The sequence below is a fragment of the Punica granatum genome, chromosome 3, assembly GCF_007655135.1.
Source record: "Punica granatum isolate Tunisia-2019 chromosome 3, ASM765513v2, whole genome shotgun sequence".
NCBI lineage: Eukaryota > Viridiplantae > Streptophyta > Magnoliopsida > Myrtales > Lythraceae > Punica > Punica granatum.
The window spans coordinates 33,223,143-33,250,931 of NC_045129.1; the positions used below are offsets into that span (position 1 = coordinate 33,223,143).

The window sequence follows — 27,789 nt, forward strand, 5'->3', positions numbered from 1 at the left end:
AACACAGACAGAGAGAAGTCATCATGACAGATGACCAGATTTGCGTACTTTGTCCTTTGGGCTTAACTGTTCCATAACCATATATTATGGGGCACCACATAGACCAGATGTTTGTGAGATTAATAAAATAGCCACCCAAAAGAGGCTCTGTCCATCTCTGGCTTCGTCTGCATATCTCGCTCTCCCCGTGCCTCTGCGCCATGGACAGGTACCGATACCGTTTACTGCTTTTCGCCGTGATCATCCTATCGGTGAGCTGTCCCGTGATCCATGGCTCGGTCTCGTGGTTCCCTTATCACTACGTCCAGCAGGCCAACCGAAGGTTCGAGCAGAAAACTGACCGCTTCTGGGAGTATGATGAGCAGGCCAAGAGGTGGGTTGAGGTCGAGTTGCCTCGTGATCTGGTGTCCTGTGTCGACGGTAACTGCAGCAAGCTCGGTTTGATCGGACCGGGCACGAGAAGGGGAGAAGAGGACCGGGGAGGAAAGAACGATGGAGGAGGGGAACGGAGAGAGAGCTCCGACGTTGCTTTGACTCAGAGGAAGAGGATCTCCCTGACGAAGATGTCCGAGACATCCATCTGGGTCACGGGAGAGAGTGGTTCCATCTATGAGAGGTTCTGGAACGGAGTTCAATGGGTCATAGCGCCACATGACTTGCCGATTGCAGCTGGTCCCGCGAAGTCAGTCTTTTTCGTGAACCAGACGATACTCGCCCTATCTGAGGCAGGTCAGCTGTATCAGGTACAGAGCTTTTCTGCAACCTGCATCATACTCGTATCGTATATGAGTCAATACCGGTGGAAAGACTATGTTAAATAGTCCAATATCAGTATGTACTGACTGTTGATCTCAACTATGATGATGATCAATCAAGTAATAAATATAAGAAATCCATGGCATGGAAAGATTAGAATCACACTGGATGCGGAGAATAAAACCGACTTATGGTTTCGTGCTCGGATTCTATTTTCCAGATACAGCTGATAGATGAAAGCTCACAGCCACTTTGGGTCGAGTTTCCACCGATAATCGACTTGAGCTCGAGCAAAGAAAAGGATGAAAGTGCTGCAATCCAAATAAAGTCGGGTGTGGTTTCACACGATGGAGTGTGAGTAGAAAGCCGATTTATCAGTATCCTGTACCTCATTCCGGCAGGATAATTGACTTTGCTTCATATTTACCTCCCAGGAAAGTTTACTTCTGCACAAAGAAAGGGTTACTGTTAGAACTCAGCGAGGTTGAGCCACCGAGGTGAGATTCGAGACATTAACACGAGTTGCACTTATTTCATCAGGAATTTCAATTAAAAACTCTGTTCTGATATCCTCTGGTTCTGGCATAGAGCAGATGGGTGAATCACGGGCGACCGCCAGGTGCTAATGTTGTTGAAATAGCCGACGCTGCGAATTTAAGACCCGAGGTAATATTTACCATTAGGTAAATCTCTCTATCATTCCCTGGAAATTGATTCGGTAAAAGTTTTTGGTTCCTGCTAGAGCAAGTAACCGAATTGAGATTCCCAATCACAATGGATAGACTATTCTTGAACTTGTGATTTTTGAGTTAAAGCAAAATTAAGACATACGGTTACTGCAGCTCCACAGGTGAACTATACGAGTTCGATCCAAGTTCAAGACCATCCTGGAAAAAGCATATAAGTGGAGAAGGAAGAGCTGAAGATACTTCCTTGATGCCATCGAGAGGATGTGCCTTACCAGGCTTGAATGGAGATAATTCCATGTCACTCTTCCTCCTGACCAAGGTAGTTCAAACTGATCCGTATTCATTTCATCAAGGAAGTGTTATCATTGAGGAAACTTGTGTGTTTCTACATTGTTGAATAGGCAATCTCCGGCAGATACTCAAAACTGGCTTCAGTAGAAGACTTATATTGATGTCTCGGATCCTTATGGAAATGATCGGATGTCATACAGGGTGGTAATCTAATCGAGAGACGACTCCATCAACAGAAATGGAGATGGATAGTCTATGAGAGTCCAAAGGATCAGAACCTGTCATCTATAGCCTCAGTCCAGCAAGATGAGTCCGTTGAAAATTTCTACTCACTATTCTTTACGACAACCACAGGAGATATCTTGGAATACCGGAAACCGAAACATTCAGGTAATTTCAATTCAAAAATGAAGAGAATGAGCTTCTGCATATATTTCCTTTCAAATGAAGATTCTTCTATCATCTGCAAAAGATATGTCATATGCTTAAAGAGCAGTTGATCAATTCTTATTGATCGATTCTTTCTTTCTATCCCATGTTTAGAGATGAGCGATAACCATATTCTCGAGAATTGGGTTAATCACATGCATCCCGATCAAGCTAGAGCAGCATGCGGCATAGCTGGCACACAGTTCCAGTCAGGAAGGATGATGTTCCCTCTAGATGATGGCAGGCTCGGAGAACTTCATTTGTCGGGTTTTGGTGGTGAAACTTCGGGACCTGGCCAAGTCAATATCCGCAAGAAACCATCAATGAAATATATGTGGTCGATATTGGAAGCCCCAGAAACCGAAGGGTGGAATGCAGAGTACTGCAGTGAGGAACGTGGGCCCACGAATTGCATAAACGGCATTAAAGATGATAACACGGACAGCTCAGGACATTCAAGGACGGTGATAAGGAGAAGGAAGGCAAGCCAAATGCAGCAAGAATACTTATTTCCTGGCACATCGGGATCGGGTGGTACAGAATACAGTTTGCCCAGCGATTGGACCAACAATAATTTTCGGCTCCGAGTGATGTATGGAGGAAGATCATTTTTCGTCATAACAGACGGCGGTCTGACCTTTGAGTACATCTACACCGAGAATATCTGGTTTTGGCTGAGGCATGACCACTCGACTGCTGTGAAAGGAGCGGTCGGAAATTATAATGGGAGTCTCTTCGTAGTGGACACGTACGGGAGCTTGTTCATGAGGGAAAGGAGCAGCGACACGCTAAACTGGATAAACTGCACGGCTATGAGGAAAGGGAAGCGAGTGATTGGAGGCCCTCCATGGGATGGAATTCCAGGAAGAGACGTGATGCTCACAGTACAAGATTCACTCTTCCTCGTGAGCAACAATGGAAAGTTACTCCAGTTCATTGTGAGTAGCAAATGAAAACCCGACCGGAAGGACTATATTTTCAATAATTTGAATAAGGTGCTCTATTGAACATTTGTCTTGCCTTATTTTATTTTAAAGCAGGTTTCTCACAGAAAATTCAAATGGAAAGATTGCAAAAATCCAATGAGTACGAAGATAGGAAGCATAATAGATCAAGAGCAGTTCCGGAAGAATATAGTGTTTGTCGTGGGAAGGAACGGGCGTCTTTATCAGTACAACAAAGTGACCGAACTGTGGCATGAGCATTCCCAATCTCACCATTTGGTTCTGTCAAGGCTACCTGGGACTGCAATGCGTCCAGTGCCAGCATCTCTGGCGGGCTCGGTCTTTATGCTCTCAGAGGACGGTGGACTAGTCGAATACCGGTGGAACACAGTGGATGGATGGAGCTGGGTGGAGCACGGAACACCGAAAATAGGTGTGACATTGGTTGGTTCGACGGGTCCATGCTTCCAAGAGAGTCAGCTATTCTTGATCGGTTCTGATGGAGCAGTATATCTGAGGTACATGGACCAAACTATGTGGAAATGGGAAAATCTTGGTTACCCTCTCCCTGCAGTTTTTGGAGATGAGACGCAGGCAGAGGCGAAACAGGGGAAGGATGATATTTGCATGAATGAGGATTTCAATGCTGCAGCAAAAAGAAAAGCGATAAACTGCGATCCAAAGGTAAAACTTTTCATGTTATACGATGCTGTGTCTCATGAAGTAAAACTGATGACTTGTGCTTTTCGAACATGAAGGTAGCACCAACCCGGCCGATTCCATTCTCTGAGGATTCAGTAATCTTCGAGCTAAGAGATGGAAGAGTAAGCAATTTATTATGTCAACAATCAATTCTCATAAAATTCTTAGCCAAATTTGATCAAATCATTACCCAACAAAAGACCGGATATTTCTGATAAGTTCTGACTCTGAAATTTACCAGCGAAGGTCCTTCATACATTCACATTTCTCGACCAAAGTAATATGCATAAGGAGACCTCAATCCACCCAAAAGAAAACCTATGAAACTGCATCCATAAACTGATATTATTGTCCCATTGCAGTTGGCGGAAATGCGAAAGGCAGAAGATGCGAAATGGGTATGGTCACGAACCATCGGAACTCCGACAAGTTTATGCCAAGAAAACTACTGGGCTGCTCTCGAAGCTTGAGTAGGAACAAATTACAAACCCGAACTCACGAAAGACATGTCTGATGAGGACAAGAACAACAAAAATGCGGGTTCAGGAGTGCTATACAGATAGGGGAATTTGTACCTCTGCAGCAACAATATGCATTCCTTTTCGGTTTGCTTCAGGAAGAGATCCCAGGTGCACAGAAAGACAATAAGAATGAGGCCGAAAACAATAGGGTGGTAGCAATAGCATGTTAGAATTTTTAAGTTCAGCATATACCGGGCTCACCGATGGATCGGGGCCGACCATGGATGTATAAAGTAGTCTGAAAATCGGGTAGATCAAGTGAAACAGCTAAGCAAGAAGAGGCGTAATGTACAGTAGCTTACTTGTTTGCTTTTGCATTATGTAGAGTTTACAGCTGAACACAAGCCAATACTACACAAACACATGAAGGCACAAGACTATTAACGAACTGCGGCTTAAGAAAACAGTATATGAATTCCAATATTACTCATTCATGAGGGAGAAGTACAAGTTCCCGATATGGCCGTAAGAGGGACAACCGAATTACAATGACAGAATTTTGAATGAACTATGGGCTTGCTTGCTTAAGCACATAAGTTTATATGGTTCTTGTGATTGTTTATGAGAGACTTCAATTGGATTGTCAGCCTCATGGACCTATTACTAGAGGGGAAATCGGCCCGCGGCAAGTGAAGCAAGGTGCAGGGCGACCTGTATTGCACGGCAAAGGTTAAATGACTGGAGGATCCTCGCATTGGCATAGGCGAGGTTGTTCTTCCTGAGATCGAGGTAGGTTAAGGATCGGCAGAAGCAGGGGACCAAGGCACCGGGCCCTGCGAGTGCCATGGCCATATTGTAGTGATGCAGGGCCATCTCATAGCCTGGCCTCCCAATTGCCGCATTCTATCATATTATTATTATTATCATTATTTTTTAAAATATTAGGTTTAAAATACCGAGATAATTAGATTCCCGGAATTAGCTAGATTTACTACTGTAACATATATATTTATTAACATATAGGGTATACTGATATCACGCGGGACAGATAAATAAGGAAAGAAATCTTAAATTCGGAAATCTTGAAATTATGAAAAGGACGCGTCAGTCTGACGTACATTATTCGGCCGTACTTATCTCTTGCTTGCAAGATGCTATGATATATAGCTCGGTTCATTTCTAGGTTTCTCATATTTCTTCCTCAATTAATCTGAAATTCTAAACCCCATAACTATATTTGATTGTCAAACTCAAGGTGCGTTTCGACCATATATACATCTCGTTCATGACCATGATACAAACTCAAGGTGCGTTTTGACCATATATTACATATTAGTTTGATCCTTTTGATATATAAATGTATTATATGTATATATATTTTACGTGCATTTTATTTCGTATAATAAGGGGTCCTAGCCAAGGGATCTTATGGAAAAGAGTCGAAATTCTATATCACACAAGGTAAATAAATAAACAAAACGTCACTTTAATGACCAAAAATATTTGCAAATTTCACTGTTATTTGTTGTCACTTTATATTTCATTTCTTTAAGTAGGAAAGAAGAGATTGAAATGGTCATCATCTGTACGTTATTTCAAATATTAATATTGAAAATAATAATCAAGCAAGCATGAATGAATTATTAATTTGGACTTAGTAGGCAAATGGAGAGGTGCAATAATAACTCCTTTGGTACTAGTTACTATTTAGTTTTTTATTATGATTTAATTCCAGTCATAATTATTTTTGTCCAAAAAATAAGTGCCCTCTCACGTACTACAATAAAGTATTCATTATTTATAATTAAAAATAATTCAGATATATTGCTGACACTGTGTTTTCAGATGACACTAAGAAACTTTGCTTTTGTGATGATCGATCATTCCAAGCATATATAAAATCATGTTCGAGCAAGCAAATAATTCAATATTTGCAAGTACGCATTTTTCTCTGTTTTCTTCCCTTTCTTTTTTGACGCAATACGGGGTATGAAATTTCATAATTTCCCTGCCAATTTAGTAATAATTCGTGTATTTACTAAAACTTGCGTATGACATTGTATTGTCACATCTCCGTTTTTTGGTGTATTTATAAAGATGCTCCCATTAGGAAATAAATGGGATGAAATGAATATGTTAGGAAATATAGAAAGAGTAAAAATGAACGCAATTGTTTATTGAAATGCGATGTTTGTTCATATTTTACTGGGTACATTGCACTGGTAGTCCAAAATATTTTATAAATGTTTCATTATGGTCCAAAAAGTTTTTTTCGCTATATGATAGTATAAAATGTTTCAAAATTATTTCATGATAGTACAAACCATCAACTCGAGCTTGACGCTGTCAAGCCGACGCTGACGTGGCTACTACGTGTCACCTTCTTGCTGACGTGACCAAAAAATTTTAAATAATTCTAAAAATTTAAAAATTTTAAAACTTTTAAAAATAATTCTAAAAATAATTTTAAAAATAATTTTAAATTTTTAAAACTTTTAAAAATAATTTTAAACTTTTAATTTAAAATTTAAAATAATTTTTATTATTTTAAATTAAAAATAATTTTAATATTAAACTTAAAATTGTTTATAAATTTTTTAAAATTATTTTTAAAAATAAAAATATTTTAAAAAAATTAATTTTTTTTCTAAATTTTTACTCTTTTTTACTGGTTTTTTTTAGACTTTTTAAAATTTTATTTTCTCTTAAATGACGTAGCGCATTATGATTGGTTCCACGTAACAAAAGTGACACATAGGACGCGCTACGTCAGCAAAATGTTAACGGCTTTAGGGCCAGTTGACAATTTGTACTCTTATGAAACAATTTTGAAATATTTTGTACCATCACGTGACAAAAAAAACTTTTTAGATCACAATGAAACATTTGTAAAACATTTTGAACCATTAATGCAATTTACCCTATTTTACTTACTATGCATTTCTCAAGACAAGAGTCCTATAAATACTTGGAATTTAACGAGTGAGCATCACCACTTCTCTAATAAGAAAAAGAAAAAGAAAAAGAAAAAAAACATAGTCACCTCCATATTCAAGCTCAATAATGGCGAGTCCTAGTAGGCAGTCGCGAGGGCAATCAAAAGATTGAAATGCAAAGGATAGATGACAATGATGATCACATGATTGCGTTCTCAAAGTGCCGCTGGCATGTATTAAAAAGGCGAGTGTGCTAGTTCCTATGTTTGGTGCTGAAGTCGGGATTGTTGTCTCCTCCCCGACTGGAAAGGCCTTCTCATTTTGGCACCTCTCTGTCCTGGCCATCACTAATAAGTTCCTAAATAGGAACATTTCTCTAGCCATATACATGACAGGCTGCAACCCTTGCTTGATTGCCAATGAAAGAGTGAGGATGGACCGAAATAACGGCTTCATCAATCGACTCCTTACCCCGCTGGATGCCAAGAAGGAGAGAGAAAAGGCTTTGTCGAGTATAACCCGTGCCACGATCAAAGGGCATTCCTCAAATATGGAGCTCGTAAAGGGGGTTGCTCCGACCAACCTAGCTTCTAATTAGCTACAGTGATGCACGCATCCCTCGTCACGTGGTTCATCCTTTGACGTAGCCCCTTCCCTCTCTCCTTGCCAGCATCTGCCGGGAGATCTAAAAGCTGGTTGAAGTAGCTAGTCATTACATTAGTCCATCCTACATCCTTCGATGGCTACCGAACATGACTTGGCGCCCATCATTCTGTTGCTGAAGCAATGTTCCTATTCAGGAGCAAGTGTGATGGCTTGCACACAAAGGTGCCCGAATGAGAAGGTCTTCCATGTCGGAGAGAAGACAACAACTCCAGCCTTTGCACCACACAGGGCGATGCACTCACCCGTCTTCTCATATATGTTGGACTTGTGCTTCGGAAACGTTATCATTCGGTCATCATTGTCCTCTAACATTTCATCTCCATTTTTTGCATCCCTCGAGTCTTCTTACAAGTACCCTCCATGATTAAGTTTGTAAAGGAAGGTGAGGAAGCCTATTCATTGTTTTTCCTCGCAGTACTTACAGCCCTATTCTGGAATTCATAGCATGTAGAGTATGAATAAATTATAAATACGACAATTTAAGAATAACCTCTATCATTTTTATTATTTTACTGATTTGTTTTCTTTGAAAGATTAGCAGTTTTATTTTCATTTCAAGCTGTATCTCCTGATGGTAGCATTTATATCAATACTAATCAAAAAAGAGAAAATATGCCAAATGCAATATATGAATACTACTAAACAAGCATAAGTTTGAATTAATGTGATACTATATATATATGTAGGTGTGGAATTTGAAATGTAAAAAAAAAAATGCATCTATGAGCTTCGTCCCGTATTTCACTAAAATTAAATTAAAAGACAAAATTCGGGGGGGGGGGGGGGGGGGGGGGGGGGGGGGGGGGGGGGGGGGGGGGGTTTGGTTTGGGGGAAGAATTCTTGGGTTGTTTCAAGAATTAGTTTACGCTATATATTATTTTTTTGTATCCACCTCGGTATCCAGAAGCCCAATAGACTACGACTGATTCAGTCGAGTTGGATTAGCCCACTAAGAAATAAAACTTTTCCAACGTGGATTTGCTTCATTCACAAGACTCGAATTTGAGACTTTACTTAAGGAGAACAAATGTCGAACCCCTTGAATTAACTCATATTGGTTTATAATTGAAAACTCTTCCAACGTGGATTTTCTTCATTCACAAGACTTGAATTTGAGACTTTACTTAAGGAGAACAAATGTTGAACCCCTTGAATTAACTCATATTGGTTTATAATTGAAATTTCAAAACATGGTCTGCTTCATGAGCGTAATAGTTGGATTTACCCCCAAGAAACTAGCCTACGTTTACCAGCGTGAGTTATATATTTATTAACATATATAGATAAACATGGTATTTGTTACATAGCACAAATTAATAAGAAAATATCTCTCTTGGTCGGGCTTGGTAGACTTCTCAACCGACCACCACCCGCCAGTTGAGGTCAGCAGCAAGGAAGCTTCTCATTTTTCTCTTTTCATAATTTTTTTAGGTGGGGGTCAAATTTATAAAAAGAAAAATTATTAAAATTGAAATTTTCACTGGTAAGGTATCGAAGAGTTGCTTTATGATATCTACAATATTTTATCCATCGAAAAGAAAAAGACGTATTATATTTTCTGAGAAACTATTTTTTAATATAATTAATCTATGACTGGGGCTATTTCCACCCCCAATTTTGGCTAATCTCCTCCATTTCTTATCCATGGTACCAAATTGCCATTATCTTACATTAATTGCTCTAACAAAAAATGGATAAACCTCTTAAATCACTATCTAAGTTGTCATTCCTTCCTTAAACTAAGTATTCAACTTATCATTTTAAATTTTTTTTCTCTCTTTTACTCAAGCCTACTTACCCATAATATTACTAAAAAATTTATTTATTCTTGTGGAATGAATGAAAAATAATGATATTATCACTAAGGACCAAATATATTTACTCTAGTATCTTGTTGATGCAAGGAAAAAAAAAGAGATACAATCAATATTTATATCTACAAAATTAAATTTTTACTTGAAAAACACAAAAAAACTAGAACATGTGTGCCCTTTACGAGACGGTGTCCTCACTTCTTAGATAATTTCTCCAAGAGAGATAATTTTTTAAATGGATTATTAATTGAAGATGATTATTGAATGTTGTATTTTCTATCCTTTATTTTGATTGTTTTCTAATAGGAAGGATAATATTAATTTTTCATATAATATAACTAATTTAGTATACACTAATAATTAGAATTAGAAATTTATGATTAGTATTTCAATTGATATTGCACAAGTTAAAATATCATAATGTAACTAAACAAAAATTTAAAAAAATTGAAAAACATGAGTCCAACTGCATAAATCTATTATTTGGAAAAATATGAATACATTATCTATATGCATTTGAAAAAGTAAAATAACTGAAAATAAAAACACAATTAATATTAAAAGTAATAAGTTGAATTAAATTTTTTGATTAACTCATGTGATCTTGCTTTTAATATCTGTCATGAAATTCATTTTATTTGAATTTCAAAATTTGGTTCTTTTTTTTCTTTTCGATTAAGATTAGAGGAATGGAACACTAATAAGTGGGATTTCATGTTGCTAGCGTTTGGTAACGAAGTTAAGTTTGATTTAATTTAATTTAGTTTGATTTTATGAGACAAAGACAAAAGTAGCTAGGAAAAGTATGTGAGAGAATTTTAAAAAAATATAAAAAGTAATGATTATGTTTTGAATTCAGTGTTATCAGAACCGGACCGGATGATGAACCGGAAGGGGTACGGGGTCATGGGTTTATGGGTCCAACCGGGGGTTCGATGGGTCGGACCGCTCGTTTATTTAAAATAAAATAAATATTCATATTATTAAAAAAATTATGATAATTAAGATAAAAGTATGATGATTTTAAAGAAATATAACAATAGTATAAGAAAGTATCTATATTTAATATTTCTTACTTCAAAATAAATATTATTTTAATAAAGACTTAAAAGTAGAGTTAAAAGAACAAAAAAGTGGTGGTGGCTTGGTTGGTAGTATGCTAATATGAAAAGCAAGAGGTCATGAGTTCAAATCCTTACACAACCAACCAATTTTTACATTAAATAGGAAACCCATAAAAACCCATAGAACCGGCCGGTTTAATGAAATTTTGCTTAAAACCGGCCGGTTCAATGGATCCGGCGGTTCAAAGCTGCCATTTCGGCTTTTAGGCGAACCGGACCGGACTTGGTGCCGGTTCCCGGTCCGACCGGTCGAACCGGCCGGTCCGGTCCGGTTCTGATAACAATGTTTGAATTGAGGAAAAATGTTAAAATTTAGAAAAGTGTTGAATAGTTAAGAGAATTTAATATTTAAAAATTAATTGTATTAATAGATAAGAAAAAAGTATTAGAGAAAATTTGAAGAAAAAGATAAAAAAAAGTAATAATTACGTTGTTGAATTGAGAGAAAAATAAAATTAAGTTAAGTTTATTTTTGTAAATAAACAAACCAATTTTTGCTTATGTAGTGTACAAAGTTTTAAAAATAGTTTTTAAAATTATTTTGAGTAGTGGATACATAGAGTAAAGAGAGATAATATGTTCAAATGGAAAGTAATCTAGAGAGTAATTTAAGGATTCTATCATATTAGTTAAAGTAATTAATATATATTGCGGGCATTTTGATAAGATGAGCAAAGAAGGGAATGGATTAGCCAATAAGGGGTAAAAAATAGCCCCAGCCATAATCTATAAATATAGTTGCATTGTATATGATATTGAAGTATTACCTGTAAATGTTATATTGTATGAATATAATTTCTTATGGAAATTGGGTTTACTACTATTTCCTTACCTAAAACAACATTCATAACATGGCCAATCGCTAAAATGTGTAATATATATATATATATATATATATATGCATTTGTATGTAACATAATCAGCTGCCTACACTGTCCTTCATATCGCGAATCATCGAGATGACTAGGGCTGGTGCCATGCCACCTTGTGGAGCATCAAGTACATGGAAAGTTATGGTTCGATTTAATTTTATCGCAAGAGCTATGCGATTTCCATTATGTTCCATTTCCATTCCGTTGTACTAAAAACCACATCACAGACCATAAAATCGAATGCGATGGTTCGGGGCTTTGTCAAGGTTTGACCACTGGATGAAAAAATTCATGCACAGTGAAAGAAAAAACAGATGAGGAATGGGAATGCTCTTATAAAGCAGGAATGTCTTACAATGCAAGGATCTAAATGAAAAATGCAAAAGGTTTGGGGCCAAAGATGCAATAGAATGCATGCACATGCTCCAATCCAGAGACATCCAAGACAGGCGTGCATGGTAAGCCAAAATCACAAAATAGTAAAGTGAACCAAAATTTAAATGTACCACGTGATTTGGGTAACCTTGGTGGCCATGCTATATAAATGCAGTACTAAGCATCCTAATCAATGAACTACATGAGTTAATTCTACCCCGACTCTACCTAACTCTATTCATTTCTATTCAGAAAAAATTGTGCGTGAGAAACAATGTGGAAATCTACCATAATATTTAACCATTTTGTTCCATTTCCATTCCGTTGTACCAAAGACCACATCACAGACCATAAAACTAAATGCGATGGTTCGGGGCTTTGTCAAGGTTTGACCGCTGGATGAAAAGATTCATGCACAGTGAAAGATAAAAAACAGATGAGGAATGGGAATGCTCTTATAACGCAGGAATGTCTTACAATGCAAGGATCCAAATGAAAAATGCAAAAAGTTTGGGGCCAAAGATGCAACAGAATGCACGCACAACCAAAATTTAAATGTACCCCGTGATTTGGGTAACCTTGGTGGCCATGCTATATAAATGCAGTACTAAGCATCCTAATCAATGATCTACATGAGTTAATTCTGCCAGATTCTACCTAACGCTATTCATTTCTGTTCAGGAGAAATTGCGCGTTAGAGATAACGTGAAAATCTATCAGAACATTTTAATTTCTTCATTTAACGTCATAGTTAATTTGTATATTGTGTGGCCTTAATAAACTGGGAAAAATCTCCTAAAAAAGAGAAAGAGATATATGCCCTAAACTACGTTAAGCAAATATGATACATGGGATGGTTTACATATTTACAAGACTTTCCCTTAACGAAGAAAATCTTCCCATAATAATTTCTTCTTAATAAAATTATTAAAATGACTTATAAAAATGATACCCTTGTTTCATTTCACATGATAAGTATACTTCTCGTGACTATTTTCCCAGATTTTAGTTCTGGTAAGTTCGACGATGGTCGATACCGTCAGTTTCCGTGCACAGAGAATGATAGTTCAGCAGCAATAGTTTGTAAGGAGCTTAGGTTCGATTTTAGGGTTTTTAGGATTTTTAGGGTTTTAGGGTTCGATTTTAGGGTATTGATTTTCATCAGTAAAAAAATTATTTAAGACTTGATTACATTAAATACCCAAAAACCGAGAGGGGTCGTTACATGCAAAGTTGATCCCTTCGGCCATTTCTTTCATATACTTCAAAGCTTACATTAGTAACTCCCATCTCTCCCTGTGCTACGCTCACATTCGATCTCTCCTTTGCGTTACGACACTACGATGTTGCCAGAGGGTAGGCCCCTCCCCGGTGCAGTGAAGCAGAGAGTCGGCCATCTGTTGCCGGGAGGCCTGCGCAGTGCGGCAGCTGTTTCGGGCCTGTTGTTGCTGCTGTTCTACGTATCCTCCTTCAACTATAGGTATAGCCAGGACTCTTCCGATCTCCACCGGCCCGTTGCACTCAATTGGCGGGCCCTGTGGCCGCTTTCATGCAGCCCCATGGCTAGTACTCCGACCAACCTCAGCCACATCGTGTTCGGGATCATCGGTTCCTTGAATACGTGGAAAGGCAGGAAGGCTTACGTGGAATCCTGGTGGAGGCCGAACGTAAGCCGGGGGTACCTCTTCCTGGATGGGCCTCCGGAGGATGAGTCCCTTCTATGCCCTTTCACGTGCCCTGCTCTCCTGATTAATGAGAACATCACACACTGGGACATTTATCCGAAGATCAAGTATCCGATACAGATCCGCATGGTCCGGAGCATTGTCGAGGCGTTCAGGCAGGGGGACCAAGACATCAGATGGTTCGTGATGGCAGATGATGACTCGATGCTCTTCGTGGACAACATAGTAGAAGTGCTATCGAAGTACGACCACACCAAGTACTTCTACCTTGGTGCCAGCTCGGAGACGATTCTCTCAAATGCTGTGTTTATGTTCGAGATGGGCTTCGGGGGAGCCGGGTTTGCCGTAAGCTACCCATTGGTGGCAGCAATGGCTGAGAAATTGGATGGCTGTATTAAGAGATATCCGCACTCGCGGACTGCTGATTATCTCATTTATATCTGCATACTTGACCTAGGAATTGCTATATCCCCGCAAAAAGGGTTTCACCAGGTATGAAAACGGTTTCTGAGTTTTCCGATTTTTACCGTAACAGAGATTTCCGATTTTTCTATCTTCTCTAATACTATGATCTATGAACTTATATCCCTGACAGATCGATCTTCTCGGCAATATAGCTGGCCTATTGTCATCCCACCCGCAGTCTCCCTTACTTTCCCTCCACCACATCAACATTGTGGACCCGGTTTTTCCGTCTATGAACCGGTCCGAGTCGATCAATCACCTCATGAAGCCTGGGAGAGTCGATCAATCCCGACTCGCACAGCAAACCATATGCTACCAGAGGGAGATGAATTGGTCCGTCTCCGTCTCGTGGGGCTACTCAGCCCACATTTACGAGAGCATACTGCCTCGATACATTCTTCGGAAGCCCATTGAGACTTTCAGGCCCTGGATGGGGGAAGCAAAGTGGCCCATGTTTATGTTCAACACAAGACCCGGCGACAGTACTAACCCATGCGAGGTCCCACACTGGTTCTTCTTGGAGTCCATCCAACTTGGGAATGAAGATGACATTGTTACGACTTACAGTAGAGCAGCCAAGCGTGGGCTCATCCCTTGCTCACTCGGCGGGAACCATTCTGCAGATCATATCGACAGAATTCAGGTTTTCTCTCCCGCAAAAACACGCCTCGAGGTAAACTAGAAACCGCTGAATTCGTCTCTCCATGAAATCAAAATTCTTTTATGCCAATCATTGCGTAGGTAGGATCAATATGAGTTTGGTTTCGAGGATCACTATGAAGCGATTATGAAAGATAGGGTGAGATCTGGTCCTCAAAACCAAGGATGATATACCGATCCAATTTGAGCTCTATATTTCAATCCGCTTCGCAAATTTTAGTCAAAACAACTGGAACCTTAAGTGCGTTAGCCCCAGCTTAATCTTTTGAGTTTTCTGTCAACCCGTTTAACGTACCTTTCTATCAAAGGAGATCCAAAACTGGACTTAGCAGACAGCAATTTTCCGCCATCTCCCCACTCATAACATGAGGCTCCTGCGAAACTGATCCTATACATAGAGGAGGTTACCGATACCAGAGGCTATGATAATATAACTTGAGTGTTTGATATAATTGTAGATCGATCATTATTATGTTAATGACAGGCATTTGTTTTCTGGCTCATGCATATCATTTTCACAGGCAGGAAGAACAGAGTGCTGTGATGTATTATCAATAGCAGAGAAGAATACCACAACGGTCAGAATCAGGCCTTGCATGGAAGCTGAAGAGATTGCATAGCACCATATCTATACATATACAGATAGAGATAAACAGTAGAGATATTTGCTCTTTTATGTCTCTCTTTTTTTTCTTTTTATTTTTTTGCTGGGCAAAAGTAATCATAGCAATACAATCAATTAAGAGTAGAGGCTTCCAAAATCTATCTAAATCAAATTGCAAGGGAGCGGTAGTTTCTAATCTGAAATGAAATTTCTCCCAATAGTGCTCCAAAATCCTCTTAAAAGTCAGACAATGAAGACAAAGACAACACAAATTCCAGTTGAACAGTTTCATTCAAGTCGACGAATCGAAGCCTATAGTGATCCCGGACTACCTGAGGGAACACAAACTGTGTCTATTCATTCAATGTATAAATACCTGCTTTGTCTTCCAGGGTGAAACTGATTTTGACTTTCCTAACTGCAGCCGGTCACTTTTGGGTCTCTATTGGACTCCGATCCAGCGAGCATAATCAACCCATCTGCATTAGTTATGACGACGTCAATGGCTAGCCACTAGAATAGGGCAAGCTAGAATACACTATTATCAATATCTCCAAGGTTTTATGGAGGGTCTCACAGAAGAGAGCCAAGGAATGTATTTCCAGTCCGAACGGCAAAACAAAGAGCACTCAGCATAAGCTCGTGCTGGTGCAGCAATGGCTCCAGAACTCGCTGCTCGATTACACCAGCTACCACTTGGTACCTACACAAACACAACAGTCGTATAATTTCTTAGATAAGCTCAGCCGTAAAATTAAGTTTTAAAGGAATCCTGGATTTCTATGCTATCTACTAAAAATTGACAAATAAGATGAATGAAAACTTTATCAGGAAATGGAAACAGCCATGTACACACCATAGGCTGCACTGGTGGATAGTATGGGAACATTTTCCACTTCACCCGCTGAAGATTTATCGACAACCTTCCTTGCATTAATTGAGGCATTTGTCACTGTCGTCCCAACCTGAACCAGAAGAAAATAGAACAGTATCATAAACAGCAGGACGCCGATTCAGAGGTGATTGTAGGAAAGCAATCACATGCAATCTGTTTGCCATCTTATATGGTACCAAACAACCAGAACATTTACTAAGTAGAGTTCACTGCTATTAAACCTATCCAGGTAGATACAGATAATATTTGCATTTATTCATCCCATTAATCTGCAACATTGTTCTGATCCAGTATCATGTGTTAGTTCATCCAGAAACCTTGTAGAGAATAATTGATGCTGCTTCAAAGAGAGGACACGGTTTTCAATCTTAAGGAGAGACTTCTAATGCTGATCTTATTCATGCATCCTTATAATTTGGCATGGATGGGGATGAGTCCATCGACAAAAATGGAGCAGGATTAGAGCAGTGCTAAAATCTACCGCAAACATCTAAGTAGAGGATCCCTGGGAAAAGAAATGGAAACTTACCAATGATGAGGTAGTCCCAACAGCAAAAAGCTTTGCTCCATTAACCGTTATATAACACGAGCATGAATTACGTGCAGCATTACATGAAGTAAAAACATCGACTTTAAATATAGAGTATTCTATCATATTATTATTATCATTTCATTAATTATCACCTTTTAAATAATGTTATAACTCGCTATAATAATATAGATTAAAAAAATTAAAAGTATGAACAGTCTCGTGAATAGTAAGGACACAACGTCTACTACATAAATAAATAAATAAATAAATATATATATATATATATATATTCATCAGGGGAAACAACCATTGGAAAAAGAAAAAAAGTTATCCCAAATTACAATTTACAGTAGATTATCAAATTAATAACACGTATTTTATCATAAAACAATTACTTTTCTGTGTATATGAGAGAATTCTTTCTTATTATTATGGATAACCAAATGTGATCCAAGAGAGTGTGTAGACAACCAAACTTTAGTATAGGTCTTTCAGTTTATTTTTCGGTTACAATTTTAATAATTTTTATTTTATATTTCCTTTTTAGCTTCTTGAGATGTAAAGATAAGAATCAAATTTTCATAATCAATTTCACCTAACATTTCCTCAAATGATGATACGATTATTAATCAACCTAAACTATTGTGAGTCGTCCTTAGATCTTAGTAAATTAATTCAATTTTGAAAACGTCATTCGGCCGGAGCAAATATTGACTTTTCCAACAAACAGAAAAGATGAACTTAAAGGAGAAACAAAAAAGATACAGAAGTTGATTTGTTCCCCAAAAAGATAAGGGGTGATGATCAAATAATATAGTATATGACTTTATGAATTGGTGCGAGAATAACGAGGAACAAGAATCTATCGATCAACTTCACATCCACAGAATACATTATATATTTATATTCTTCTAAAAAGAATTATTTGAATAATAAAAAACAAAAATCTAAAAAATCATATAATCTAATGGTGGGAGAAAATTGGGAGAGAAATATTCGGGAATCGAAAAGAATTAATAGGAGAGGAGTCTTAGAAAGAAGAGTAAAATATGACTCAATGGAAGAGAGAATAAATTTAACGTGATAGGTAGTTTACGTGACAGTTTCTCCTCGCACAAAAAAACTTGTGACGCAGCTCCTCCTTGCTTGAATGGAAAACTTTCATGAGAGTAGTCCGAATTACATAATATATAGATATAGATTAGGGTATTAATTAATAGAGACTACGGCGAATAATTGGGATTTGTGGAAAAAGTGAGGGAAAAAAAAGAGAATTATTTTGGGTTGGTGAAGAGATAAAAAAGAAAAGATTGACAAAAAATTAGAAAAATTGTTTTTTGCTAGGGAAATTCATTTTCCACTGAATATCTCTATTTTTAAAATTGTCCCTTTTTTTCCTAAGGAAAAGAAAATTTGTTCCTGTTTTTTTTTTTTGAATAATTATGTAACTACACTAATTGATAGAGAATTCGACCAAGCTGATCTCGATGGTGTAGCATAGTCAATTATTACAAGGGCTTTTAATTTATATAGGTACTTTTTCTTCCTAAATTCTATCCACCGAATCTTGCAAAAGTAGAGATGTTACATAACTAACCAGATATTTCACAAACATCGTCTTACAAAATTGCCACTTCTATCTACTTTCACATTATGTGAATTGGAGGATTTAGCATAGCTCTAAATTACAAACTAACTTTTTCACACTATAATAGTAGATTATCGAACTAATGAGGCATACAAGACTCTTCTTGTAACATGGGTACCTTCTAGTATATATAAAAGAGATTTCTTTCTTATATTCATAAAATTTTTTTCTTATTATTATCATTATTTTAAGTGCAACCCAAGAGAGCGTGGGACCTAAAATCAATTTTTAATAGTTTGTCTAACGAAGTTAAAATATTTGAGTTGATCGAAGCTTTCACCATTTTTCCAAATAAAAAAACAAACCTGAAATAAATTTTTGCTTAAAATTCCTCTTACAAGCTTTATGTAAAGTTACATTATAATTAATTTCATTAAGATTTCTTTTTTTAATAATTATATAGCTAATCTATTTTAATTTTTTGTGATATCTTGGATTTGCAATAAATTAAATCAATTCAGAAAATCTTTTTTTTTGGGCCTAATCAAGTATGAATTTTCTAGAGAAGAAAAAAAAATGAACTTAGGTAACAAAAAGCTTTAGGGGCTTCGAGCAAAAGCTAGAGGCCGTTTGGATTTAGAGTTAAAGTTACTTTGATTTTGATTTTGATTTTAATTGTGAAAAAGGACAAATGAGATGTGATTATAAATTTGATTTGGGAAACGTGTGTTTTTGTTGTATAGTGTATTGAGTTAAAGTTAAAGTTAAAATTAAATTTCTTACAAAACAAACGGGGCCGCCACCTTGTGCTTGAGCAGCTCCTGTGGGTATCAGGTAAACAAAGATACTCGTGACATAAAAATTAAACGAGTAAATAATAATTTATAAAAATAGACCTTTTTATTTAACTTTTATTTACCCACATTGTGCATACTAAATATATTTCAAGTAATAAAAACCACTGATTTAAAATTAAAATTATAATATTATTAATATTAATTAAAACTATCAATTAACCTCTCATTTTGACCCTCCTCACTCTCTCACATCTCTTCTTTTCCACTCCTTCTTTTTTTTCTCTGTCCTCTTTCATCTGTAATTCATTTTTTTTACTCGTTCCTACTTTTCCTGTGAAGTATTTGTATTTGATTTATTTATTTTCACATAAAATAATTTTTTTATATTTGAATATCAGTTTCATGTATTATCTAAGTAAACGAATAAAAGTCATTACCGCATGCGCTGCGTGTAAACTCTAGTTATTAAAGTGATAAGGAAAATAATTTGTCCGACTTTCCTTCTCCCAATTTACCCCTCAAAGAATGATAAAATTAAGTGTAAAATGTAAAGACTTTCCTTTAAATTTAGTGAAATGGTACTCCACCCCATTTATTTGAAAAATACGCATTTAACCAGAGTTGACCGGTTTGACCAAATCTATATCTTTTGTAAAAATAACAAATGAAGTCATAACTTTTAGATTTCTTTTTTTAGGCCCTACACTTACTTATTATTGAATGAAGCCGCCAATTTACGTAAAAGTTTTCTATAAGGCCCGTCATATATTTTAAATATTTTCTTTAGTTTAAGAAATTAAAAAAGAATAAGAAATAGTTCCCAAAAAAAAAAGTTGAATGCATCAAACAAAGAAGAGAAATAAAGGAGCAAAGGGCGGCGGAGGTTCGCTACCGCCCATCAAAGGGTGTCGGAGACCTCGTTAAGCGTGGTCGTGGCTCATGCAATACTGTCGAGGCTCTCTCTCTCTCTCTCTCTCTTCCCAACTATTTTTATATATTTTTGTTTTATTTTTTTTTAATTTTCAATGTCAATTTAATGATTTTTTAAATAAAAATAAGGGCCTTATATGAAAAATTTATGTGAAGTGTTGCCCTTATTAAGTAATAAATAATACCATTGTCTTAAGAAGAAGAAACCAAAATATTATGACCTAACTGTTATTTTTGCAAAAAATTAAAGATTTGGTCAAATCGGTAACTTGGGGTGAAGTGCATATTTTTCAAACAATTAGGTTAAGTGCCATTTTATCAAATCTCAAGGAGGTTTTTGTATTTTTAACCTAAAATTAATTAATAGCATTAGATTAAGAACAAAATAATAATTTATATTTTTTTTATACCTTTCCACTTCTCAACTCCATCGATTCTTTTTCCATTCTCTTTCCTCTCTACCTTGCCGTTAATTCTTTCTTCATTTTATCCCATCTATTAATTTCTTTCTTTCTTTCTTTTTTTTGGTGACCCAGGTCTAATCCCGAGACTCCATGGACCCTCAATCTCACATGGAACTGGGTGTGTACTGTGCACAACAATACACACATAAGGGGTGGCCTCCAAATGTTGTATTCTTTACAGGATGAGATTAACCATGCGACCTCTTATGCTATGCATGGGAGGCGAGTTATACTCAACCACCTATGCTAATAAACAATCATTTTTTATTTCTCTATGGAAAATCTTTAAATATTCGAAAATGATGAAAAAATAATTAATTATATCATAGCATTACAAGGAGAGTGAGAATTTCTATTTTTGTAGAGATCATCTCATTTATGTTTTTTTTTTGTGTGTATATCCCGAAGCCCATCAGGCCCCGATTAATCCAATTCAAGTCCGGTTAGCCCACTAAAGGGATAAAACTCTCATAGTATAGATTTTTTTCATTTACAATATTCAAATTCGAGATCTTACTTAAGAAAAATAAGTGTCGAATCGCTTAAACTATCCATATTGGTATTTATGTTCTTTTCAATATTATGATAAGTTCTACTCTAATGAATAAAGGAATTCGCTACACTTCCATTTTTAGCTTTGCCCGAAGGAAAGAAACTGGAATTGTTTATGGGCCAATTCCTTTGGAGCGACATGATCGATTTCGGGTGAAAATCGTCTTGAAGCTTAACTCAGGAGAGCAGTGTGTGACACGCGCTCAGTCTGTCGCGTGAAGATTGTTTTCAAGCCCTGTTGGGATCCGAGTGGGGCTTGAATCGTTAGGTGCTGCCGTCAGTCAACCTCGCTTTTGGAAAATTTACATATTCAACCCCCATTTTCTTGGGTTCTTCTATTTTGACCCTCGAAAGATTTAATTTAAAATTCATACTCGATCAGAAGGGTAGATACATCACGATCATCCCCCCAATCAGATTTGAAAGGTTGTTTTAATATATCATATAGTCAAAAAGTAAATCTCTCAAAAAATGATTAGACGGTTGGTGTAGATTTTTCAAACTCGTACGTTGCTCTTAATTTCAATTAAGACTCACATTTGTTCTAGTGGATCGCTCCAACCATGTAAGATTTATATTTTGACTACCTAAGCCAACTCGTTATTTTGATATTTTGAAATATGTATCCATGTTAACTTATCATGCATGTAACATGTGGAAATATTGAAAAATCGAAGAAAGTTCGAGTATAAAAAAAATGCGTGCAGCAACATTTCTCATCGATCTAGAATCAAGAGATTTTGGATTTGATTTTCATTGTTGAGACTTTTTGCTCTTTATTTTCGCTTCTAGAGGCCTATCAATTAGGTCGGTAAGCTCCTCTTATAAAATAAAATGAAGATATTGTCTCTTTTTTTTTTTAATCTTTGAGGTATATGTATATCATGTCAACTATTAATTGGCGAAGAATTTTGGTTTGTTACTTTGATATGAGGCATTCTATAAATAATTAAGGGGGCATGTTATTTTGCGTCACGACATCTCAAAAACATTCTATCAATACTTTTATATTGATGTAACTAGGTGTCATCATCCTATCATTCAATTTATGAATCTATTATTGATTATTAATTCGGTGACATGCAGATAAAGAATTGATTTTATGTTTTGCACGAACAAGTTCCCTATATATAGCGTGATGGAGACATTCGATATATATTTAGGAATCTGCGGGAAGACATCATAAAATCGTCCCCTTAGCTCTGGGAATGCCGGAAACCGAAACATTCAGGCAATTTCAATTCAGAAATGAAGAGAATGAGCTTCTGCATATATTTCCTTTCAAATGAAGATTCTTCTATCATCTGCAAAAGATATGTCATATGCTTAAAGAGCAGTTGATCAATTCTTATTGTTCAATTCTTTCTTTCTATCCCATGTTTAGAGATGAGCGATAACCATATTCTCGAGAATTTGGTTAATCACATGCATCCCGATCAAGCTAGAGTGGCATGCGGCATAGCCGGCACACAGTTCCAGTTGGGAAGGATGGTGTTCCCTCTAGATGATGGCAGGCTCGGAGAACTTCATTTGTCGGGTTTTGGTGGCGAAACTTCAGGACCTGGCCAAGTCAATAACTGCACGGCTATGCGGAAAGGGAAGCGAGTGATTGGAGGCCCTCCATGGGATGGAATTCCAGGAAGAGACGTGATGCTCACAGTACATGATTCACTCTTCCTCGTGAGCAACAATGGAAAGTTACTCCAGTTCATTGTGAGTAGCAAATGAAAACCCGACCGGAAGGACTATATTTTCAATAATTAGAATAAGGTGCTCTTTTGAATATTTGTCTTGCCTTATTTTATTTTAAAGCAGGTTTCTCACAGAAAATTCAAATGGAAAGATTGCAAAAATCCAATGAGTACGAAGATAGCAAGCATAATAGATCAAGAGCAGTTTCCGAAGAATATAGTGTTTGTTGTGGGAAGGAACGGGTGGCTTTATCAGTACAACAAAGTGACCGAACTGTGGCATGAGCATTCCCAATCTCACCATTTGGTTCTGTCAAGGCTACCTGGGACTGCAATGCGTCCATTGCCAGCATCTCTGGCGGGCTCGGTCTTTATGCTCTCAGAGGACGGTGGACTAGTCGAATACCGGTGGAACACAGTGGATGGATGGAACTGGGTGGAGCACGGAACCCCGAGAATAGGTGTGACATTGGTTGGTTCGCCGGGTCCATGCTTCCAAGAGAGTCAGCTATTCTTGATCGGTTCTGATGGAGCAGTATATCTGAGGTACATGGACCAAACTATGTGGAAATGGGAAAATCTTGGTTACCCTCTCCCTGCAGTTTTTGGAGATGAGACGCAGGCAGAGGCGAAACAGGGGAAGGATGATATTTGCATGAATGGAGATTTCAATGCTGCAACAAAAAGAAAAGCGATAAACTGCGATCCAAAGGTAAAACTTTTCATGTTATACGATGCTGTGTCTCATGAAGTAAAACTGATGACTTGTGCTTTTCGAACATGAAGGTAGCACCAACCCGGCCGATTCCATTCTCTGAGGATTCCGTAATCTTCGAGCTAAGAGATGGAAGAGTAAGCAATTTATTATGTCAACAGTCAATTCTCATAAAATTCTTAGCCAGATTTGATCAAATCATTACCTAACAGAAGACCGGATATTTCTGATAAGTTCTGACTGTGAAATTTACCAGTGAAGTTCCTTCATACATTCATATATCTCGACCAAAGTAATATGATTAAGGCAACCTCAATCCACCCGAAAGAAAACCTATGAAACTGCATCCATAAACTGATATTATTGTCCGGTTGCAGTTGGCGGAACTGCGAAAGACAGAAGATGCGAAATGGGTATGGTCACGAACCATCGGAACTCCGACAAGTTTATGCCAAGAAAACTACTGGGCTGCTCTCGAAACTTGAGTAGGAATAAATTACAAACCCGAACTCACGAAAGACATGTCAGATGAGGACAAGAACAACAAAAATGCGGGTTCAGGAGTGCTATACAGATAGGGGAATATGTACCTCTGCAGCAACAATATGCATTCCTTTTCGGTTTGCTTCAGGAAGAGGTCCCAGATGCACAGAAAGACAATAAGAATGAGGCCGAAAACAATAGGGTGGTAGCAATAGCATGCTAGAATTTTGAAGTTCAGCATATCCCGGGCTCACCGATGGATCGGGGCCGACCGTGGCATGGATGTATAAAGTAGTCCGAAAATTGAGTAGATCAAGTGAAACAGCGAAGCAAGAAGAGGCGTAATGTACAGTAGCTTACTTGTTTGCTTCTGCATTATGTACAGTTTACAGCTAAACACAAGCCAGTACTACACAAACACATGAAGGCACAAGACTATTAACGAACTGCGGCTTAAGAAAACAGTATACGAATTCCAATATTACTCATTCATGAGGGAGAAGTACAAGTTCCCGATATGGCCGTAAGAGGGACAACCGAATTACAATGACAGAATTTTGAATGAACTATGGGCTTGCATGCTTAAGCACATAAGTTTATATGGTTCTTGTGATTGTTTATGAGAGACTTCAATTGGATTGTCAGCCTCATGGACCTATTACTAGAGGGACAACTCGGTCCGCGGCAAGCGAAGCAAGGTGCAGGGCGACCTGTATTGCACGGCAAAGGTTAAACGACTGGAGGATCCTCGCATTGGCATAGGCGAGGTTGTTCTTCCTGAGATCGAGGTAGGTTAAGGATCGGCAGAAGCAGGGGACCAGGGCACCGGGCCCTGCGAGTGCCATGGCCATGCTGTAGTGATGCAGGCCCATCTCATAGCCTGGCCTCCCAATTGCCGCATTCTATCATATTATTATTATTATCATTATTTTTTAAAATATTAGGTTTAAAATACCGAGATAATTAGATTCCCGGAATTAGCTAGATTTACTACTGTAAGATATATATTTATTAACATATAGGGAATATTGATATCGCGCTGGACAGATAAATAAGAAAAGAAATCTTAAATTCGGAAATCTTGAAGTTATGAAAGGGACACGTCAGTCTGACGTACGTTATTCGGCCGTACTTATCTCTTGCAAGATGCTATGATATATAGCTCGGTTTATTTCTAGGTTTCTCATATTTCTTCCTCAACTAATCTGAAATTCTAAACACCATAACTCGATTTGATTGTCAAACTCAAGGTGCGTTTCGACCATATATACATCTCCTTCATGACCATGATGCAAACTCTAGGTGCGTTTCGACCATATATTACATATTAGTTTGATCCTTTTGATATATATATGTATTTTATGTATATATATTTTACGTGCATTTTATTTCGTATAATACGGGGTCCTAGGCCAAGGGATCTTATGGAAAAGAGTCGAAATTCTATATCACACTAGGTAAATAAATGAACAAAACGTCACTTTAATAACAAAAAATATTTGCAAATTTCACTGTTATTTGTTGTCACTTTATATTTCATTTCTTTAAGTAGGAAAGAAGAGATTGAAATGGTCGTCATTTGTACGTTATTTCAAATATTAATATTGAAAATAATAATCGAGCAAGCATGAATGAATTATTAATTTGGACTTAGTAGGCAAATGGAGAGGTGCAATAATAAATCCTTTGGTACTAGTTACTATTTAGTTTTTTATTATGATTTAATTCCAGTCATAATTATTTTTGTCCAAAAAATAAGTGCCCTCTCACGTACTATAATAAAGTATTCATTATTTATAATTAAAAATAATTCAGATATATTGCTAACACTGTGTTTTCAGATGATACTAAGAAACTTTGCTTTTGTGATGATCGATCATTCCAAGCATATACAAAATCATGTTCGAGCAAGCAAATAGGTCAATATTTGCAAGTAAGCATTTTTCTCTGTTTTCTTCCCTTTCTTTTTTGACGCAATACGGGGTATGAAATTTCATAATTTCCCTGTCAATTTAGTAATAATTCGTGTATTTACTAAAACTTGCGTATGACATAGTATCGTCACATCTCCGTTTTTTGGTGTATTTATAAAGATGCTCCCAGCAGGAAATAAATGGGATGAAATGAATATGTTAGGAAATACAGAAAGAGTAAAAATGAACGTAATTGTTTATTGAAATGCGATGTTTGTTCATATTTTACTTACTATGCATTTCTCAAGACAAGAGTCCTATAAATACTAGGAATTTAACGAGTGAGCATCACCACTTCTAGAATAAGAAAAAGAAAAAGAAAAAGAAAAAAAACATAGTCACCTCCATATTCAAGCTCAATAATGGCCATAGTAGGCAGTCGCGAGTGCAATCAAAAGATTGAAATGAAAAGGATAGATGACAATGATGATTACATGATTGCGTTCTCAAAGTGCCGCTGGCATGTATTAAAAAGGCGAGTGTGCTAGTTCCTATGTTTGGTGCTGAGGTCGGGATTGTTGTCTCCTCCCCGACTGGAAAGGCCTTCTCATTTTGGCACCTCTCTGTCCTGGCCATCACTAATAAGTTCCTAAATAGGAACATTTCTCTAGCCATATACATGACAGGCTGCAACCCTTGCTTGATTGCCAATGAAAGAGTGAGGATGGACCGAAATAACGGCTTCATCAATCGACTCCTTACCCCGCTGGATGCCGAGAAGGAGAGAGAAAAGGCTTTGTCGAGTATAACCCGTGCCACGATCAAAGGGCATTCCTCAAATATGGAGCTCGTGCAGTTGGAGCTCGTAAAGGGGGTTGCTCCGACCAACCTAGCTTCTAATTAGCTACAGTGATGCACGCATCCCTCGTCACGTGGTTCATCCTTTGACGTAGCCCCTTCCCTCTCTCCTTGCCAGCATCTGCCGGGAGATCTAAAAGCTGGTTGAAGTAGCTAGTCATTACATTAGTCCATCCTACATCCTTCGATGGCTACCGAACATGACTTGGCGCCCATCATTCTGTTGCTGAAGCAATGTTCCTATTCAGGAGCAAGTGTGATGGCTTGCACACAAAGGTGCCCGAATGAGAAGGTCTTCCATGTCGGAGAGAAGACAACAACTCCAGCCTTTGCACCACACAGGGCGATGCACTCACCCGTCTTCTCATATATGTTGGACTTGTGCTTCGGAAACGTTATCATTCGGTCATCATTGTCCTCTAACATTTCATCTCCATTTTTTGCATCCCTCGAGTCTTCTTACAAGTACCCTCCATGATTAAGTTTGTAAAGGAAGGTGAGGAAGCCTATTCATTGTTTTTCCTCGCAGTACTTACAGCCCTATTCTGGAATTCATAGCATGTAGAGTATGAATAAATTATAAATATGGCAATGACAATTCAAGAATAAACTCTATCATTTTTATTATTTTACTGATGTGTTTTCTTTCAAAGATTAGCAGTTTTATTTTCATTTCAAGCTGTATTTCCTGATGGTAGCATTTATATCAATACTAATAAAAAAAGAGAAAATATGCCAAATGCAATATATGAGATACTACTAAACAAACATAAGTTTGAATTAATGTGATACTATATATATGTATGTGTGGAATTTGAAATGTCTAAAAAAAATGCATCTATGGGCTTCGCCCCGTATTTCACTAAAATCAAATTAAAAGAGAAAATTAAAGGGGAAA

The 27,789-nt window shown here is 37.3% G+C and overlaps 3 protein-coding genes and 1 long non-coding RNA gene across 6 annotated transcripts; 3 read left to right on the forward strand and 1 right to left on the reverse strand.

Annotated features, from left to right (window-relative positions):
• On the forward strand, positions 1-24,568 carry LOC116201097. 3 transcript variants are annotated; one of them, XM_031532204.1, is made up of 11 exons: positions 1-743; positions 977-1,110; positions 1,191-1,253; positions 1,350-1,439; positions 1,599-1,764; positions 1,937-2,126; positions 2,280-3,029; positions 22,871-22,944; positions 23,047-23,634; positions 23,709-23,774; positions 24,015-24,568. In XM_031532204.1, the coding sequence occupies exons 1-11, from the start codon at positions 201-203 to the stop codon at positions 24,120-24,122; spliced, it is 2,772 nt and encodes a 923-aa protein (XP_031388064.1). In that variant the 5' UTR covers positions 1-200; the 3' UTR covers positions 24,123-24,568. The 3 variants fall into 3 exon arrangements, with proteins under 3 accessions (XP_031388064.1, XP_031388062.1, XP_031388063.1); XM_031532202.1 differs by lacking the exons at positions 22,871-22,944; positions 23,047-23,634; positions 23,709-23,774; positions 24,015-24,568 and adding exons at positions 3,203-3,793; positions 3,868-3,933; positions 4,174-4,721 and having other exon boundaries at positions 15-743; positions 2,280-3,103; XM_031532203.1 differs by lacking the exons at positions 22,871-22,944; positions 23,047-23,634; positions 23,709-23,774; positions 24,015-24,568 and adding exons at positions 3,206-3,793; positions 3,868-3,933; positions 4,174-4,721 and having other exon boundaries at positions 18-743; positions 2,280-3,103.
• Positions 14,378-15,730, forward strand: LOC116201099. Its single transcript, XM_031532205.1, has 2 exons — positions 14,378-14,882; positions 15,391-15,730. The coding sequence occupies exons 1-2, from the start codon at positions 14,442-14,444 to the stop codon at positions 15,487-15,489; spliced, it is 540 nt and encodes a 179-aa protein (XP_031388065.1). The 5' UTR covers positions 14,378-14,441; the 3' UTR covers positions 15,490-15,730.
• Positions 15,623-16,178, reverse strand: LOC116201100. Its single transcript, XR_004155806.1, has 2 exons — positions 16,051-16,178; positions 15,623-15,952 (listed from the first exon to the last, which is right to left on the reverse strand). It is a non-coding gene; the product is annotated as an uncharacterized LOC116201100 (long non-coding RNA).
• Positions 24,569-26,586: 2,018 nt separating the features above from the next.
• On the forward strand, positions 26,587-26,937 carry LOC116200548 (agamous-like MADS-box protein AGL61). Its single transcript, XM_031531387.1, has one exon. The coding sequence runs from the start codon at positions 26,587-26,589 to the stop codon at positions 26,935-26,937; it is 351 nt and encodes a 116-aa protein (XP_031387247.1).
• The last annotated feature ends 852 nt before the right edge of the window (positions 26,938-27,789 follow it).